This window comes from Felis catus, chromosome B1, assembly GCF_018350175.1.
Source record: "Felis catus isolate Fca126 chromosome B1, F.catus_Fca126_mat1.0, whole genome shotgun sequence".
In the NCBI taxonomy this organism is placed as follows: domain Eukaryota; kingdom Metazoa; phylum Chordata; class Mammalia; order Carnivora; family Felidae; genus Felis; species Felis catus.
Window position 1 is genome coordinate 164,376,067 of NC_058371.1, and position 20,966 is coordinate 164,397,032.

The 20,966-nt window shown below is 34.8% G+C and overlaps 1 protein-coding gene across 2 annotated transcripts in view; it reads right to left on the reverse strand.

Moving 5' to 3' along the window:
* The window catches only part of SLAIN2 (SLAIN motif family member 2), a 73,141-nt gene that overhangs the window by 6,567 nt on the left and 45,608 nt on the right, over positions 1-20,966 (reverse strand). The window contains exon 7 of one of the 2 annotated variants that reach the window (XM_023253134.2): positions 11,925-12,002. The exons of the other annotated variant lie outside the window; for it this stretch is intronic. Within the exon in view, the coding sequence (XP_023108902.1) occupies positions 11,925-12,002 (78 nt within the window). The remainder of the gene's footprint in view (positions 1-11,924; positions 12,003-20,966) is intronic. 2 annotated transcript variants of the gene reach the window in all.

Consider the following 20,966-nt stretch of genomic DNA (forward strand, 5'->3'; position numbering starts at 1 on the left):
CGGATTTAATACATAGAATTAAAATAAATGACAAAAGTGGCAAAAAGGAATGGGAAGGAATGAAAATATACAGTTTTAAGAGTACATTATGGGGAGCCTGGGTGGCTCAGTTGGTTAAGCATCTGAGTCAGGTCATGACAGTTTGTGAGTTGGAGCCCTGTGTCAGGCTCTGCACTGACAGTGCTGAGCCTGCTTGGGATTCTTTCTCTCTCCCTCTCTGTCTGCCCTGTACTCTTTCTCTCTTTCAAAAAAAAAAAAAAAAAAAAAAAAAAAAAAAAAAAGACTCTTACATTATAAGGAAATGGGATACTGCCTGAAAATAAACCGTAATAAGTTAAATATGCAAAAAAGTGATGTATGAGAAGTAAACCAACAATAAAAATAAAGTGTAATGGTTTTTTTTGTTTTGTTTTTAAAATTTTTTTTTAATGTTTATTTATTTCTGAGACAGAGAGAGACAGAGCATGAACGGGGGAGGGTCAGAGAGAGAGGGAGACACAGAATCTGAAGCAGGCTCCAGGCTCTGAGCAGTCAGCACAGAGCCCGACGTGGGGCTCAAACTCACGGACCATGAGATCATGACCTGAGCCGAAGTTGGACGCTTAACCGACTGAGCCACCCAGTGCCCCATAAAGTGTAATGTTAAAAGGTACTTAGCTATTCCAAAAAAATTACAAAGTAGGGATAAAGGAACAAAGATCTGAAGGGACAAAGATAAAACAAATTGTGAGACAGTAGATTTTTTTAAAATTTTTATTGTTTTTTAAATGTTTGGTTGTTTTTGAGAAAGAGAGAGAGAGAAAGAGAGAGAGAGAGAGAGAGAGAGAAAGAGAGAGAGAGAGAGTGAGTGAGTGTGTGTGTGTGTGTGTGTGTGTGTGTGAGTAGGGGAGGGACAAAGAGAGAGGGAGACACAAAATCTGAAGCAGTCTCCAGGCTCTGAGCTGTCAGCATAGAGCTTGATGTGGGGTTTGAACTCACGAACTGTGAGATCATGACCTGAGCCAAAGTCAGATGCTTAACTGACTGAACCACCCAGGCGCCCCGGGAGACTTTACACCAACCATATTGATAATTAACTGCAGTAAATATGAATAGTAATCACTCCAATGAAAAAGTAGTGATTGTTGTTGGTATGCACAGAAAAGAGCAACATGCTCTCTAAAAAGAAACACATTTTAGACATAAAAATGTAAGTTATAAGAAAAAGGACAAAGATAACAACAGATCAAATTGATCATGAAAAAGCTGCAAGGTCTATACTATCAGAAAAAAAGATTACCATCAGAGATAGAGTTCATACGTTAAAGTTGATTCAGATGAGAGCATAAAAATTCTGTGTATATCCAAAACCAGATGCACAAAACACATGAAACAAACAGATATAACTGAAAGATGGGGGAAAAAGTCTATGCTTAGATATTTCAACACCACAACTCTCTCGGTAACTGATAAAACAAATAGAAAATCAGAAAGGACACAGAAGATGAACTGGCTTGACATCTACAGAACACTCTACTCAACTGATCACAGTTCAAATATTCATCAGCAGGTGAATGAGTAAACAAATTGTGGTATATCCACACATTAAAATACTACCCAGCAATGAAAAGGAGTAGACCGCTGATAACAAAGGATGACTCTAAAAATTATGCTGAGTGAATTAAGTGCCAGACACAAAACAGTACACACTGAAGGACTCCATTCATATAAAATTCTAGAAAAGGCAAATATAGTTTATGGCAACAGCAGATCAGATATTTGCTTGAGGTTGGGAGGACTGACTGGGAAGGAATACAAGGAAACTTTTGGGGACGATGGAAATGTTCTAGAACTTTACAATACTGGTGGTTACATGAATGTGCATTTTTGCTGAAATTCAAATTTTGTGTTTAAAATTCCATCTGAATACAGCTGACTTTAAAAAAACTCCAAAAGGGACTCCACAGTACAGCATAGCTGAGAAGAATGTCTCTCGAATCAATCATGTCCTGGTCCCCAACAACTGTTACAGTCTCCTCTGGCAGAAAACTGAAGATGACCACAGGGCCTTGAGTACCACTGAACAGCAAATTTCATGATCTTCATAGAAGATTTTTTTTTTTTTACTTTACATAATCCATATTCCCCTTTCTATAGATAGTGACTATAAAAACATTTTCACAGTTCCATTCTCTTCAATCCCACCTTTGTCTCCCTTGCCAGACTAGTCTCTACCCATGTTGTTTCAGTGCCTTCCTGGAGGATTACTGAGTAACCAAGGCTCTAATTCATCTAGTCACTACCTAAGGATGGGGCCTAGACCTGCTCCCTAGTACCAACTCCATAAAAGCCATCTTTAGTCCTAGCTTTTCCCATAGTTGGGAGTCTTTCAACCAGGGTTTTGTTTTGGTGGGGATGCAGGTTTCAGATAGGAGCAAGAATAAACTTCAGAGGATCATAAGTTTCAAAGAGCATTCTGGAAAAGTCTGAGCAGTTGGGGAAGGATGGCAAGGAGGTCAGATTAAAAAATGCACTAAAACACTGTGAATGACAATCTGTTAAATGAGGGCTGACTGAAGAGTTCTAGGGTTCCTTCTTTTTTTTTTTTTAATTTTTTTTTTAAACGTTTATTTATTTTTTTGAGACAGAGAGAGACAGAGCATGAACAGGGGAGGAGCAGAGAGACAGGGAGACACAGAATCCGAAACAGGCTCCAGGCTCTGAGCTGTCAGCACAGAGCCCGACACGGGGCTCGAACTCACGGACCGTGAGATCATGACCTGAGCCGAAATCGGATGCCCAACCGACCAAGCCACCCAGGCACCCCTGGACTTCCTTCTTAATGGCAACTGTTACAATGAAGTTGAGTGTTTCATTTCTACAGGACAGCCTTGTATGCACTGGAATACATCTATAATGCTTTGAATGTCTTACCCAAACCTTATATTAAAAATAGACTTTGTGAAAAGCATCTTTTCCTCTGGCAAAACTTCTGTTAATAGTTATACCAGGGAAATGATCATTTCCTGAAATTTTTTAAAAATGTGAATCTCAGACTTCCACTTGGGAAAAATGGGATAGATGTATTTTTCCCTATTTCTCCCACTTAAGTATCATTTAAAACCCTGGGCATGATATTACAGAACAGCCATAAGAAAACTGTGATGTGGAGAGGAAAAAGGAAGATTGCCTTGGGACTTTGGGATGAGACGAATGATATGGTAATGAGTTGCTAGGGTTTTCTTTTTGCTTCATATATCCCAGATTGGAGCTGAAAAAGCTGGCAACCTGGAAAAGCCATCAGATGTGACAGACAAAATAAAAGCCTACTCTCTCTAGCCAAAGAACTGGGAAAGAAAACTTTTAGATGGTAACTGTTCTACTGCAGCCAAACACCACAAACTGTAGCCCTACTCTCATCCCCATCAGCAAAGGCTGGTGAGGTACCTAGACTTCTATCTTCTTGTGAGGTTCCACCTTCTTGTGAAGTTTAACAAGGTGCCACAACACCTTTTCCAGGAAGGTGTCAGACAAAATAGTAACCAGATATTCTCTCCTCTCCTCATGGGTAATCAGAGGAGGTCCAGTGGAGAGTCAGGACTCTGATGATTGCTCAGTGGTAAAAAGGCTACCTCCATCACAGTGTGAGTGGAGACTGAGTGGGGAGCCAGAACTCCGACCTCCACCCACCTGGCTTCTCCCTCTTGGGTGCCAACAAACACTGAGCAGAAAAACTGGGCTTCTATTCCCACCTACCTGTAATGAAATGCCCCCAAGCCTCATCCACCAATGCATGAGTGGTGTCAGAGAAAGAGACATAAAACCAGAAAAAACAAAACTAGAAATACAGTATCAGTGATACTCAGTGATATATATATATATATATATATATATATATATATACATACACATACATATATATACACACATATATATATCAATCAAATGATATATATATCAAATTATATATCTATATCTATATCTATATCTATATCTATATATATATATCAAACCCCATGATCAAATGGGGTTTAATCAATCAATATAATCCACCACACTAACAGGCTAAAGGAAAGTCACATGATCCTGTCTATTGATGCAAAAAAGCATCTGACAAAATTCAACACATATATATTCATGATAAAAATTCTGACAAAAACAGGAATGGGGGAACTTGAACTTGATAAAGAGCATTTACAAAAAATCTACAAATGCCACTGTACTTAATGGTGAAAGACTGCTTCCCTTCTAAGATCAGGAACAAAGCAAAAATATACGCTCTTACCACTCTTATTCATAGTGCTGCAAGTTCTAGCCAGTGCAACAAGCAAGGAAAGAAAATAAAAGGCATACAGGTTTGAAAGAAACATTCTCTGTTACATCAAAAATCCCAAGGAATATACAAAAAGAACGCAATTTCCAGAAATACTGAATTCAGTAAAGTCACAGAAGATTAACATATAATAATTGACTGTATGTAGTAACAGTAATGAATTATAGAAATCAAAATTAAAAATGCAATAACACTTGCATTGCTCCCCCCAAAAAGATACTTAGAGTAAATCTAATAAAAATAATAATAATTAAAAAAAGCTCAGCAAAGAAATCTCAGCAAATATCACAGGTTAGCTGTGAAAATCAAATGAGCAATAGGTATATAAATAGTCGGTAAAATGTAAAATATTACACGAACTGTAAGGCATACTATGTCTGTGCCTTCCTTATCTAAGGAATATTAGTGCCTTTCAACCTGTTGCAACTGAATTCTCTGGAAAGATATTCAACAATGCCACTCAAGACAGTTTCCTAGGCCATCCTTATAAATTAACTAAAACACAGGGATCAAGTTAGGCTCTATTGCCCAAATTATGACAATAGGTTATAATTTCTCTTTACTAATTCTGGATACTTAAATCAAAGCATCAGATGAAGAAGGCATGTTATCTACTCAGAGCAAGAATTAGAACTCTATTTACAAAACTGACATATGACTGAGAATGCTAACCTCGGTATTTAAGTCACCTCTAAAATGAAATGGTGGGTGATGTGAGGATTCATATTTTTTAAAACATTCATTTTTGTCTTTTAATAAGCATTTAATAAAAATGTTAAGTCTTCTGAGGTTTAAAAACTACAACAGGCACTTTAGAATGGGAGTAACTGAGTAAACTATGTACTCTTTTTAGCTTCTTGATAAATATTCAGAGAATTTTTTATAAATAATATATCTCGGGGTGCCTGAGTGGCTCAGCGGGTTGAGTGTCTGACTTCAACTCAGAAAAGAATTGGACAGGGGCGCCTGGGTGGCTCAGTCGGTTGGGTGTCCGACTTCAGCTCAGGTCACGATCTCGCGGTCTGTGAGTTCGAGCCCCGCATCAGGCTCTGGGCTGATGGCTCAGAGCCTGGAGCCTGCTTCCGATTCTGTCTCCCTCTCTCTCTGCCCCTCCCCTGTTCATGCTCTGTGTCTCTCTGTCTCAAAAATAAATAAATGATAAAAAAAAAGAAAAAAAAGAAAAGAATTGGACATAAATCATTCCAAAATGAAGTCTGAGACAGTAAGAACACAAGAGTCACCATATGTGATAGGTTATACTTTAAAAGAAATAGACAATGAAAAGCAACTTTTATAGAACAAGAGAAATAAGAAAGATGGAAAAGGATTCAAGAAAAGGCAACAGATACAGAGGACAGGCAAAGAACATCTGACATATGTCCACAAGAGTGCCCACAAAAAAGAAAGCCAATGCAAGAGAAAAGAGTATTAAAAACTATAATTCAAAGACCATGTCTGAAATTTAAATATATGTGCAACTCCATAGTGAAAGAATATACCACATATCTGGGGAAATCAACTCAGAATGACCAACATTAAGAAATAGTCTCATAAATTATTGAACTTTAAAGGAGAAGAAAACATCCTTTGGATATCCAGAAAAAAAAAACAAAAAAAAACAAAAAAAAACCAAATAGATGTAACAGAAACAACTTTTTATTCCTGACAAAAATGGAGTAATATATTTAAGACATTCAAGGAAAGAAATTATGAGCCAAAGATTTCATATCTAGCTCATTAATTTCAAATATAAAAAGGGCAGACAAACTTTCATCAACAAAAACTGAGGGAGTGGATACTGTTCCTATAATTTTTTAAGGAATCTACTAGAGAATGAGTTTCAAACAAGAAAAATGATTGGTGGCACAATAATGTACAGACTAGCAGTAAGCATCAAATATATATTTAAATGTAGAGCTAAGACTAAATGAGATACATAAAAGAGTACAAATAACTATTTAACTTGATAATGTTATACAGTGTAGCCATTTAAAAAAAAAGGAGTGAGCATATGCAAAAGGCTTTATAGACTATTTTCAGTAATCATATTGTATGGTACTATGCTACTATTTTCCCCAGATTTTGTGTATAATACAGGATAAAACAAATTGTTAAAAGATATTCCAGGGGCACCTGGGTGGCTCAGTTGGTTGAACATCCAACTCTTGACTTTGACTCAGGTCATGATCCCAGGGTAGTGGGACTGAGCCCCGTGTGGGGCTCTGTGCTAAGGGCAGAACCTGCTTAGGATTCTCTCTCTTACTGCCCTTTTCCTCAGCTTGTGGGCTCTCTCTCTAAAATGAATGAATGAATGATATTCTACGTGTTGATGAGAGACAGGATTCTCAGGGCAAGACAAAGATACAGATGTAAATGAAGACATTAAATAATTACCCTTAAGCCCTGAATTTGAATATGAAGTATTAGCATGGACTCATGAAGGTATTCAATCTTAAAAACTATGCAAACACAAGTAAACACATACATTTATTAGCTCTAGTAACTAAAAAGATCTAGAAACAATGATCAAGCTAGTAGCAATTAGTACAGCTAAAAACTCAAATTTTGGGGGTGCCTGGGTGGCTCAGTCAGTTAAGCGTCTGACTTCAGCTCAGGTCATGATTTCACGGGTTTGTGAGCTGGAGCCCCTCATTGGGCTCTGTGCAGACAGCTCAGAGCCTGGAGCCTGCTTTGAATTGTGTCTCCCTCTCTCTCTGGCCCTCCCCTGCTCACACTCTCTCTCTCAAAAATAAACATTAAAAAAACAAAAACAAAACGAAACAAACATACATATATATATATCTCTCTATATATATCTATATATATATCTATATCTCCCCTCAAATTTTGGTTTTGAAATACCATTTTCTACCAAAGGAAATCAGGAGTTTGTAGAAAAACAACTAAATACAGGTCTATGGCAGGACATGTACAAATGTGCCATACCAGTTGGCAAGAATTTATCAAAGACTACTAGGGCTGTGTCAAAAAAGACTTGAGAGCCAACTTGTAGAACCAAAGTTGGGAAAATATCCAGAATGAATCAAAACACATAAAAAATATTTAAATCTGTAAGTTCATAATGATAAATACTTAAGAAAAATATTGGTCACCTTTGGAAGATGGTAAATTGCCAATTTATTTTGTAACTGGTCAAACAGTGAGAAAGAATATGCATTTATTCGGAATTTTCTAATGAAAGTATACTGCTGTGCTAAGGGCAGGGCCTGCTTAGGATTCTCTCTTACTGCCCAAAGAAAAAATTGCTCTTTATATATACATTAAAAAAAAAAAAGGAGTGTTAGAATTGAAATAAACCAATTCTGCAATACCTAATAAAGTAAGGATATCGGCATTAAGTATCAATGACTGTTAATATCACAAAAAGGAGGCGATCTTTCTTTATGCACCTGTGGCTAAAGCAGCACCAACACCTTAGGACAACACCTCTTGCCCTAAAATAGCAAAACTGAATCCAGTTAAGCATCTAAATCCAATTACCAATTTATGGGAAATACAGAAAAATCTGCTAAATGACATGGAAAGATATCAGCAAAATCCAGCCTGTGTATCTACATCCACATCTCCAGGACAAATGATCTAGCGGCTTCTTCAAATGAACTTAACGGGGGAGAAAAGAGTTGGAGGAAAACTATAAATTAAGAGAAACTTAAAAAGACATATATTAAAGATGCAAAACTACAGTTTCATTACTGGATGATAAAAACCACACAGAGAAGTAAGGAAGTGATTGCTATAAAAATTCAGAAGAAAGGCTACTCTGGGGGAGTGGGTCAAGAGAGGACTGTGTTTGGAAGCAGTTTCTGAAGCAGCAAGTTAGAGTCTCCTGGTATGAATGGTGGTCACAAGGGGGTTGCCTTATAATACTTCATTAAACTCTGTATATATTATGTGGTTTTCTGAATTTGAGTTATACTTTAAAATAGCACAAATTTAAACAAACAGATTTGTAAATTAGAAATCCTTTTAAATTTATTAATCTTTAGTTCTTAGAAAAATGTACTAGAGTATATGAAAGGACAAGTCAAAAAGTTCTATAATCTCAGAATATGGAGAGAAATATTTTAAAAGGGTTAATATATAACCTGAGGAAAAACTAGAAAGTAAAGAAGTGCACTAAGTTATAGTTTTACTATTATAAAAAGTGTTTCCTCTCATGGTAGCAGCATTTTTGCCTTACCTATAAACTTGGGGGCTAGGAGAAATCAAAATATAATGAGGTTAATCAGACTGTAACTTAAATATTCTAAAATGCAGTCGATATTTAATGAGAAAAATAAAGGTACAAATTTCAGAGAAAAGAAAATTCTGACCTAGGTTTTCTCAGCAAAAGAAACACGTAGTCAAGACATAACTAAAGAAGAAAATATAATCTTGGAAAATCACAGAAAAACTTATCAACTCTAAATATAAGTAAAATCTATTCAATTATCATTCCAAAAATAGCATTAAATAACTAACAGGAATTTGTATGTTTGGAGGGAGCCCTGCACCCTCTCTCTTCCCATTCTCTCAATTTTATGTAGCAAAATCATGGGAAGGGGAGCTACTCCTATCATTTTAACTGTATCTAAAAACTCTGTACAGCAGAGGCTGGCTTTGACTACAACTATAATAGACAAAAAAGTAAAGAAGGATGAGAAAGGCGGGGGGAAGAAAAGCATATAATGAGTACATCTTGTTTATGATACAGATTCAATAAATACTTGTGAGTTGATGAAAAGGGAATACAAGAGATTTTAGATTCTGGATCCAAGTTAATGGCAAAATTCCTAGGTTCTCTATTTTCAGATAGTCTGATAACAGCATTTTAAACGCCTATCAATATGGCCTCTTATAAACACTGCTTATTTCACTTTAAATATTCAAAATATAGTGAATGAAAGCAGTGCTGGACAACCAACATTCCGTCCTTAGTTGCCTCTCTCCTTCTAAAGTACGTTTCTACATATGAATTTGTTCTGATCTATACATTCACTTTTTCTAACTAGTCTCCACTTTTTCCTTCTGACTTGGTGAAGTCTCTACTTTGTTTATTTCCTCTTCGCTGTGTTCCCAACAAGGAGGAATGAATAATATCTCTTTGTCAAAGCAGTTTAAGCAGTCATGCCTATGACGACTTAACAATACACAATGGATTTTTTCTTTTCTTCAAAGAGAGAAATAGGCTGAAGCAACAAACAAAAAAACCTTGCAAGAAGAAAATGCGGAGGAATGTGTCCAGGCTTCCTTGAGTTAGTGGCATGACTGTGTTCATTCAACAAATGTTTATGACGTGTCTCCTTGTGCCAAGCAATACACTTTTACTTCCCTTCCCATATTCAAACTCCAGCTACTACTAAATGCAATTAAAATCAAAGTGATCATATTTCCAATTGTTAAGGGAACCACCTTCTCCCTCTTCCCATGATCCTGTGAGTCCTTAAAATAGGTACACCAACTTTCTAGAAGATGTTATAGGCTCATCACCATGATGGAACAATTGATTTATGTGAAAATTTACTATCTAGTCCATGTGTCTTTAGTCCAGGTTTAATGTACCAAAGGTACCTATGAACATACGGTATCTGAATCTCGTGTGCCTAACATCCCTATTCTTATAGAGAATACCACACTGTCCAATGCAGATTCCTCTTTTTCAAAATCTAGGTATGAGGAAAAATTAGAAAATCCACTTGGCCTTGGATCCAGGAGGTATTCACCGATTCAACGTTTCCAGTAATTAACCTAATATTTTCTTTTTCATAGGGCTTGTACTCAAGACTCAAGAGTCACATGCTCTACCAACTGAGCCAGCCAGGCACTATTAACCTAATATTTCAAATCCTATTGTATATCTGTGTCTGTTTTTCAATTGATTCAGAATTTCTAGTAGTATAAAATGATCATCCCAAAGCCATAATACCAACCAAAAAATATGAGTCTGGATTAAGTTAAATAAGAGATTTAAAAAAATGAAACAACAAAACCCAACACACACACATACAAACTTTCCCTTTACTAAGTCAACTAGGTAGGTAAAGGTACCAGGAATTATGAGATTGGGTTTTCCTGTCCATCTTTTCATAGAGGGTGAGAGTTTGGTGGCTTACAGTCACAAAAATACATAACCTCCACGAGCAAAAGCAAAAAAGAAACAAAATTGGCCAGAAGTTTTGATCTTATTAACCTAATAAATAGCAAAAACTCCTTAAGTAAAAACCGAAAATTATTTAAATCTACCTGATGCCCCTCAAAATTATAAAGCAGCTTACAGAGACATACAACAAAATTTATACAAAATTAAAATCCTCTGTTTTATTATGGTATAGTAATGATTTGTGCTGTTTTAGATACCACAATCCTTTCATGCTCCTGTTTTCACCTATTTCTCACGCCCCAGAAGTACTCAAAAATATCTAGAAGTCTCAAAAACAAAGAAGCATAAGGTCCTCAAATAATTTCTATAAAGACCCTTTTCTATAATGATTCCTAGTAAGTCACCTTTTCTATCAAAAGAACATATAATATCCAGTCGGTTATATCTGACAGTACCAAAAGACACCTATATTGGAGGGCTCTGATCAACTTCTGGTATTCAAAACACAAATATTCACGTATCCAACATTTCCACTTGACTATTCTCTTTCCTTCAGATTCTATTATCTAAAATGATTTCCTTAAGTCATATTTAATCCAAATGATTACCAAAACACTTACACACTAATGAACTTGCTAAAATATCTATTTCAGTACTTCAATACCCATATTAACCAAATCTTTTTCTTTAACAAATAAAATCTCAAACCTCCTCTTTCCGCATAATGTCCTTTAATACTTTATCCTCCTCATATATCTTTGTTATTTATTGAGTTTTGAAGCGGTCAGGAAATCTACATGTTCTGGACAGGGGAAATACTATCCCCACTGCTTGTATCTGTTATGACCCATTTCCTCTGAGGCTTCTGTTCATTTTTATTACTGCTGGTCTATGCAATTCCACGGTATTTCTCCAATTCTACTTCTTTCTAGCTGCCCATAGATCTAATAATCTCTTCAAACCAGTATGATAGCTTTGGTGTCCAACCTTTAACTCTCAGTTCAAAAAAAGCTACTACTCCCATAAACAGTTCAAACATTATCAGTTCACTGCAACAACTTGTGATTTAACATTTACCAACTTCTAATGTGAAAGCATTCCCATTTCACCCTACAGATACGTATATCCAAAAGTCAGAAGAAAGAAATTTACACACAAAATGTCTGGCATTTGGTTCATTTTAAGCATTTATTAGTTCATCTATATTAAGTTAAACAATGACCTTCAGTTTTAGATTGGTAAGAAACATGATAAATTCTCTAATAGAAAATATTACATATCATTTATTCCTTTCAGTAGAGCAACCCAATACATACCTCTGGAGAAAATCAGTTTCTTCTGGATTTATCCGAGTAACAGAGAATAAATCCACATTAGTTTATTGAAAAAAAAAAAAAAAGACTAAAACGTGCCCTATAAACATCACTGACTCAGTATGCCAAAAGATATGAGATTTAACTAACTGTTAGACCATTTGCTGAAATGTAAAACTCAGTAAGAGGCCGTAGTTACCTCTTTTTGTAGATGAAGTTTGAAGCAACTGTTTGGCTTTGAGGGAAGTACGAGGCAAATTTTTCAGCCTTTGCGAAGCTGTTGAAAAATAAGGAACTGTAATATTTGCCTGAAAGGACAAGATAAAGGCTATAGATTCTGTAAACGTGAATATTTTAATACATACTTGAAAATTTATCAAGGAACAGAAACCGTAAAGTGAAAATATGTTAGACTCCTAGAAGCAGAGGAATCTGAAAGTGATGCTTAGTGCATTAAGTTGGAAAGAAATAGGGATGGAAATCTTAGTGCAAAGTGCATACTTTCAGAAACAGTTTCCTATAGATGAGAAAATCTACAATACTGTAAGCCAATCAAAATATTAAAGAGAAAACAAACCACCGGCAAACATGCTACAGGATGCAAAGAATATAAAGCTAATTAAGTAAAAGTGATGAACACAAGCACACAGTATAGAATAAAATAAAAGTAGTACTTGTTCAATGCAAAAAAGCAGACTTTGGCGAAGCAGTTATTGTTAGATGAATTGCCCTAACATAAAACAGTAATCTCCATACTCAAAAAGGAGAAGAAAACTCAGAACCAGGCAGGTACTCAAGGGAGTCAAAATCCAGTGGCTTTAACACATTTAACATCATCTTGCTGTAGAATAAAACTAATTTATACTTTAGACTTTGGGTAGCAACATATCTGGTCTGTGCACATATGTATGTGGGGTGGGGAGGGGTATATGAGGAGGGCTGCACAGTGTGTGTTGGTGGGATTGATGGGTTTGGAAGAGTCAAAGCATCTCCTTCTTAAAGTGATCAATGAGAAGTTCTAGCTTTCTTCAAAACTCCTAATCTATTAACTGTAATGAAACTCTCAAAAGTAGCACAGAGCCATCCAGAGTTAAAACTCACTACAGCTTCACTGAACTGAAAAGTCCCAAACCTACCAGTATAGTCGCCTATTTAAGTGGTTCTAAAATGTCACTACTGATTTGAAAGTTGGACTTCATATACCTCTGGGATTTATATGCCAGAGAGAGAGAGAGAGAGAGAGAGAGAGAGAGAGAGAGAGATCTCACAACCATAAATCTGGCCAGCATTTAAACAATCACTGGGTTGATAAGGGAATACTTGATAATACCATCAAAGAGAATTAAGGAGAATTTCTCTTTTGCTCTATTGCTTAACCCTATCAATGCTGAAAAGCTATTGTTTCCCTACTGTCTGAGAATAAATATTTTTAAAGAGTAATAAATGTATGTGATTTCAAATTTACAGCACTCCATATGTTACTGTAGTTAAATAAGACACCAATTTAGCTTAAATATTACCAGGAAGACTAGTAAAAATTTCTCCAAACATTAAAAAAAGTCAGTTTTATAATTACCTCATATCTACCCCACAGAAATACAGGATGCCATCATCATTGAATATTCTTACATATTTATTCATATATCCTTTCAATCATTCATAGGGTCATTCATTTACTCATTCATTCACTGCTGTTTTTCATTCTTTCAAATATTTAATTATCTACTTTATTTCTGGTACTGTTTTAGGTACAATAGATTCATTTAATAGCCAACTAGAAAGACAAAATTCCTACTTTCATGGAACTAACATTCTGGAAGGAAAGGAGAAACAAATAATAAACAAAGAGTCAAACAGTCATATAGTGATAGCTGCTAAGGAGAAAACTAAGTAGGGAAGGCAGAGAGGAAATGGGAGATATAAGTTGTGATCATAAATAGGATGATCAGGAAAGAGTTCCCTGAGATGACATTTGCTCAAAGATCTGAAGGAAGGCAGTAAGCAAGCCACATAGATATCTGGGGAAAGCACTGCAGATAGAAGGAAAAGCCATGGTAGAGTACCTGAGGTAAGAGTGTGCCCAGGAACAGGAAGTAGGCCACTAGGATTGGAATAGAGTAAATAAGGGCAAAAGGTCACCGACTGTATTTACGCTGGCAATCCACAATACCTATCAACAACTGAAATTTTTTAAATGAGAGCTTAACATCAAATAGAATCTATAATTTGTTTTGGAAAGGTCATACTTAAATTAATAGCTATGATAACTCCAATGAACTTTATTTATCCCTCAAGTTTCATGGGTCACAACATGAAAACTATCCAATGGGAATCTGAAGAATAAGATTGCAAATAGAATCAGGCAGTGTACTCTAAATTTGTCTGATACAAATCTGACAGAAGGAAATGAGTGATTTTCCTAAGATACTACATAGCCTTGTATTACCCTTAAATAAGAAAACCAAATTTTTATCTCAATTATCAATCTTAACTTGATCAGTCTTCTAAAGACAAAATTATTTTTAAATGACAAAGTGTAGTAAATTGGAAGTCTCCAAATCCTTCTAAAATAATAGAATTCAGTGTGTTAGCTGTTTAAAAATTCTTACGGTTTCCTTGGTTTCTCTCTTAATATTTATATAATTCCAATCAGCAAGACTCCACCGTGAAAAGTAAAGACGGTACAGTAAAAATATCATTCTCTCATGCTACCATTATTTAGGTTAAAGTCTTCCTCCACTGACCAGTTCCAAAAACCTCTGTATTTGTGCTAAACATACACCACCATTTTCCGAGTCATCCTAGCTCAAAGTTTTCTTACTTTATTTCCATTTAGTCATCCATGCAGTTCTGTAGATCTCTTCCTTTACATCTCTACTGTCTCCTACACATTTAATTCAGACCTTCATCACCCTATTTTTGAATGAGAACAGTGGCTTTTTGGGTCTCCACTTTGTGCATGTGCATCGAGGGAAGGACAGTGAAAGTGCTGTCCCACCCCCCAACTCCAGTGTAGGCAGTAAGTGAGTGAATGGTCTGTAAGGAATTCAGAACAACAACAACAAAAATATCCCAGCTTGATCTGTTTTTTTATCATCATCATGTCCCCGGATTAATAATCAATGTCAGTGATAAAATGCTCCTCCCTGAAGAAAACAGTTTGTTGGCCTAAGTTATAAACACTTGCTGCAGTTACTGTTGCCTTTTAATAGCATATATGTAAGATTTAAATGAACATATTTTAATCCTTATGTTTTAATATATATTGCATTTCACATGAAAAATAATTAGAACTCCCAATTATATAGTCTTCTTTAAAACAGGTGGATTCCACTACATGTTTCTTTCAAAAAGTTCATAGAGATTTGAAATCAAGTTCACTTAGCACAGAATGTGCCTTCAACTCCCTGTGGTACAATAATACATTCCTATATTTAGACAGATTAGAAATAAACAATGATGGTACAGTGATTATAAAGTCAGTGAAACAGAATATGAGTTACTTCAATATTGTCATTGTATGTGACTGGGTATTATTTAAGATATTTCAACTGTGAAGGCATTAGATTTGATCCCCAAAGGAACTAAGACACAGACAAGAGGACAATTTCTGAAATGTATTATAAAATGGAATTTTATGAAATTCTGCCATGCTTATCATTATGTTGAATATTTCCCTATTTGTATTAACAGTTGCCTGGTGAGGGGCGGGGGAACCTTCCCAGGTTTAAAAATTGAAGACTATTCTTCAGTCAAAATGAGTGATGATAAATTGATAAATCTGACTGTAGTGTTGCTTTGAGCTTCAATATGCAAGATCAATTCTGACAAAGATCAGTTATTGACAAATTTATAGAAACTAAACCCGTAATATTCATTACTGTGAAAGACTAATACATAAAAACATACTTTCCTTTAGAAATGATTAAAAAATACTAACCCGTTATTTTTCCATTATAATGCTGACATTATGATTTATTTACTAACAGTTATAAAGTTCAATAAAAGAATATTTTCATTGCCTGCATTTCCCCCAGCCATTATTATTATAACTCATTCTATTTAATTATTATTGAACATAATTTTGTCACATGGGGAGATGCTAAAAATAATCTCCAAGTATGAAATACTAAATAAACATAAGTCACTATAAAAGATGTTAATTACTGCTAAGTAAAATGACCCCTGTTCCCCCTAACCCTGCAATGACAGTTTGTTTTGAAACTTTTATTGCTTACAAATTCTCAGAGTAACCCTTCAATCCTCTCTTACTCCCCACCTCTCGTCTTCTCAGTGTTACCAAGTTACATCTCTTCTACTTCATTTTTTAAAGTTCATCCAGATCCTATCGCCTCCTGCACCACTGCCTTTGTTCAGATACTCATTTCTTGCCAGGTTTATGCAATAAACAGGCTTCTAAATGTTTCTAGTCTCTCCTCCACTTTAATCCATTCTTCACATTGCTACCAGAATGGATTTTCTAAGAAGTAGTAACCTTGATTAAAAGCCTATCATGGCTCTCCACACTTACAGGATGAAATCTAAATTCCTTATTAAAAACCTCCCAATCTGTCCCTGGTAGGTATCTCTCCCATCCTACATCACTGCATCTACTAACCATCTTGCATCCTACACTTCAGTCCTACAAAACCACTATAATCAGGATGCTATTCTTAAGACTTCATTACCAATCGTACTGTCGGGTAAACCTGTCTTTTTTTTCTTCATGTGGTCTCATAAGCTCTTCCTGAGCTAGCTGAGAGATAGCTTCAATATCTTTCCTGAAAACCTCTTTACACTGCTGAGTTTAATGCCTTTGTTCTGTTCCCACAGAAGTTCTTGCCAATCACTTCCTGCTACTGAAGGGCACGTGCTGTCTCATTTATATTTATAACCTCAGAGCTCAGAACATAATATACACCCAACAAATACCTGTTGAATGACTAAGGAACACATGAGTGGATAAAACCCAGAGATCTTAACTAAGCATTCTAGATCCTCCTAATCTAGTGGTTCTCAAACTTGAGTATGCCCTAGAGTCAGGTGAGACACTTCTAAAAAAATAGATTCCAGGTACCCATCCCAGATGTATTCAATCAAAATTTACAGAAGTGCCAGAAAAACTACATTTGTAAAACCTCTTTGTTATTACATAACTGACTCATCATCATGTTCCTTATCAAAAAAAAATCTACAAATATGTCACTCATTCTTATATTAGCCCATTACACAGGTTATTCATGACTTATTTCTTTGAATTTATGTTTCATAATTATGTAAAATTCAAGCATAATCTTTCAGTGTTTGGTTCTAAACAGTATCTGGATGAGGATCCCTTCCCCATGGGCCTCAGAAAGTCTGGTTATGCATAAGCTGATAACTACCCTGGATACCGCACCCCTTTCAGTGAGAAGTCCAGAGTAAAATACTGACCATACATCTCTTCTCTGCGGGAATACTCTGTATCCCATGCAAAATTATTCCTCTATTTGACGAAATGTAAGTAAGTGGATAAATATTACACTGGGTTATCTTACTCTTTTGTAGTAATTCTACAATTAAGTAATTCTAAATACTACAAAGTATTTGTAATTCAATTATGCTCCAATAGAGTCATCCAAGAATTTGCAGTTAAGTCAGCATGATGTAATGCAAACAAATATTGGGAGGAAATCAGGAAACTCAGAGAGGAGTTGGAAGGAGGGAGTAGTTTTGCACTTTTCTAGTTATATGCCATTGCACATGTAATAGATACGTATCTCTGCTTCCTCTCTATAAAAAATAAGAAATGGGCTTTTGTGAAGTTCAAATGAGATAATACATGTGAAAGTAAACATTTAAAAATACTAACCAGAGTCTGAGTATTATTTTAATTTTTTTAAACAAGCAGATTGTCTCGGGTTTTTCTCCCTCCTCTTATTTCTGAACCAATATTCCTATAGCTTTCTGAAAACTAAATTTTCTACCGAACCTCTAGTAGTCTTAGAAAGAAGGCACTAGTCTTCTGAAAAATTGTCCCTGACAAACAATCTTTCCTTTAACTGGAGAAACAGAGAAAATGGCATATATCCATGACCTCTGCAATGCTCTGGTTTTCTTAAACTTTTTAAGTTACTCACATTTTCCAAATATAAAAGTCAGAAATTGGTAACAGCTATAAAAATGAAAATATATTAGAACTCTCATAATATTCATATTTGAATGCCAGCATCCACAATAATGCAGCCACAGCAAATAAGCATATAAAAAACAGTGATTGGCATAGTACAAGGCAAAAGAAGTGGTCCCGAGGGTGGAAGTAATAGCAACCTTGCAAAGTTAGGTTCATGCAGACCAGCAAGTAAGAACCAAAGCTTTACCACTTAAGGGCTGGAAAAATAAATACTTAAAAGAAAACAAAATGCAACATCTATTATACTAACTGGTTTATACAAAAAATAAAGAATACTAATTCATGTATAAAATAGATAAAACTTACTATTATATTTATATATAATTCTATATCAAAATGAAAAGGCTATCATGAAAACAGTATATATATGTAATATATATACATATATACACACACACATAGTAATTAAAAGAACAGTTACATACATACATTTCTATGGATCAAAGATACATGTAAAGTTTTAAGAAAATAGATAATACATTACGAAGTAAAATATGTTAACTTAAACAAAAGGCTTAAAATATTTTTATAAAATAAACTTTATTAAGTTTTAAACTTGATAATATTCCAGACTTACCATTTTCCAAAACTTTTTTTGTGACTAGTGTGATTTTACCCTAAAATAAATGTTTGTGGCATTTTAATTGCAAATAAGCTTCACTATAGCTACAAATATAAAAATAAACAAGTATATACAATTGAAAATACAAAGGACTTTTACTTTCTCTTTTGCCTATACACTGTTCAAATACTGAGATAGACCACTATGAAACTGCATACATATTTTCCACTTAAAAGTAAATTAGTGATTAGAATCTCATTATATTTCTCTTTATATTTTCCTTAATTATCAATTTCTGGGGAAAAAGAAAAATTCACCTACAGAAAAAATTTCTAGGGAATCGGCAGGTGATTACACAATGCTAATTCTACTAGAGAACTCAAGTAATTATCACAAAATTTAAGATATGGTCATATATTTCTCTATTAACATTTTTATTATAGATTCTCAACCTTTTCTTTTTTCTTCTAGAATTTTGTCAAGAGTCTTTTTCATTTCCATACAGCTCTGAGGTGCTACAATAGTTCAAATAAAGAGCATATATGAGGGCATAAGGAAATAACCCTGAGTAAAAAGTTGGTACTAATAATGATGGAATAAAGAGAATATAGATACAGCTGGTTTTAACAAAGAACAGGGAAGATGTCTGAAGATATAATCATATAAAGTTTTGAGAAATTCAGAACTCATTTCAAACTAAGCATAAAAGCACAAGTACAAATAATGTTTTGGATTATCTGTGCATAGGCTGTAAATGTGCAGCTTATAATATGCCTGATTTTTATTATTTAATCTCCTTAGTGCTATAAAATTTTCTTTCCTATTGTATTAACATTGTGGATTGCTTCTTCTTTCAGGCAAAAATATACTAAGGGAGAAAAAACTCAGAAACACGGTATTTTCAAGGATCAAATGAACTTAATTTACAGATTTAAAGGCACAAAAGTTATCATTCACCATTTCAAGATAGCGGAGTTCAAAGTATAACTTTATTTTTAAAGTTCTGTGATTCCCTACTTTCTATACCATTTATGAGTACACCATATGAGTATCATAATGGCACTCTTAATCACATAGTTTGCAAGACTTGGAATTCTAAATTTAAAATTTAACTTGGTTCAAAAACATGTTGTTGCATATATCCAGCTAAATAAATGAGGTACACAAATCTCTAGGCAACAATTTTTTACAGTGCCTTAAATTTTACAGTTCATCTTAGAAAAAAACCAGAAATAATATTTCTGAATACTTTTGTATCTTAGTACTAAACCATAGATATGACACACCTCTCCAGGTGGACTTGGGTTCCTGGGCAGAATCAACATGGGTTTGAATCCTAACTTGCCACCTATGTATGTATGTATGATTGTAGGTTAAGTTATTCAAAGCTTCAATTTCATAATTTGAAAAATGTGTTAATAATTGTACCTACTTGATAGAATTGTTCTGAAGATTAAACAGGATCATGCATGTATGGTACAGCACAATATGAGTCTCTCTAATATAAATAATATCACATACAACTGAAAGCAAGGAAAATTTATCATTGTTATCACAAAAGTCATTTGGGTTCAAATGTATTTTTTCCTGGTCTTTTTGAGCCACCAAGTTAACAGCAGCTTAACATAAAATACACAAAGTCAGCTAAACACAACAGAGCCAAGGAAGAATGCAAGGGAATTAAGAAACAATCGAATGTTTCCAGTTGTATTACCCAATAAACAAGTTATAAATGATCAGTAACCTTGTGTTTGTGGCGCTTCTTCATAGCTTTAAGGAAATGAAGAAACACGTCGCAGCCACCATCTCAACTGGCGCTGAAATATGCTACAAAGAAACTGAGTCGATCAGACCACAGGACTGATGCGAGCCATGGGTTACAAGGGGTGCATATTGAGCACTTCTAAATTTATAGAAATAACTGTGACAGTTTGTTTAAAATTGGTTTGATTACATGTTTGTATCTACTCTAGTTAATAGATAATACTCTTTGGGAACTGTTCAATTCCTTTTCAGTCACCTTGTACACTAAAGTACACAGTATCCATCTATTCCCACATCACTACTTGGCTCAGTTGGCTACTCTGTTTTAGAAGTTCTGTATGATTCTTTCTGATCTTTGTTTATGTTACCTTTGTCTCTCCTTCATTCAACAGACTCAATCTTTTCTTTTCATCAAGTTAATTTCAACTTTTTTTTCCCCTAGATTTGCCAGTTGTATTTATTTTATTCATTGAAAATTTAACATGCTTTTAATTATGCTAGTATTTTTTGCAAGATCATTATGGTTTTGTTTTGTTTTTTTTAAATGTTCTACTAAGAAAGTTGCTTGAGTTTTAAGTTGTCTGTTTCAGGACTATTTCCCACAAAAATCTTGTCATTTTTAATGTATAGTACTGCAGAATGTGAGGTTTTTAATGAATATATATGTGTATAATTAATAGGTAGACTTTGCTCATTTAAAAATTCTGGAGAGGGGCGCCTGGGTGGTGCAGTCGGTTAAGCGT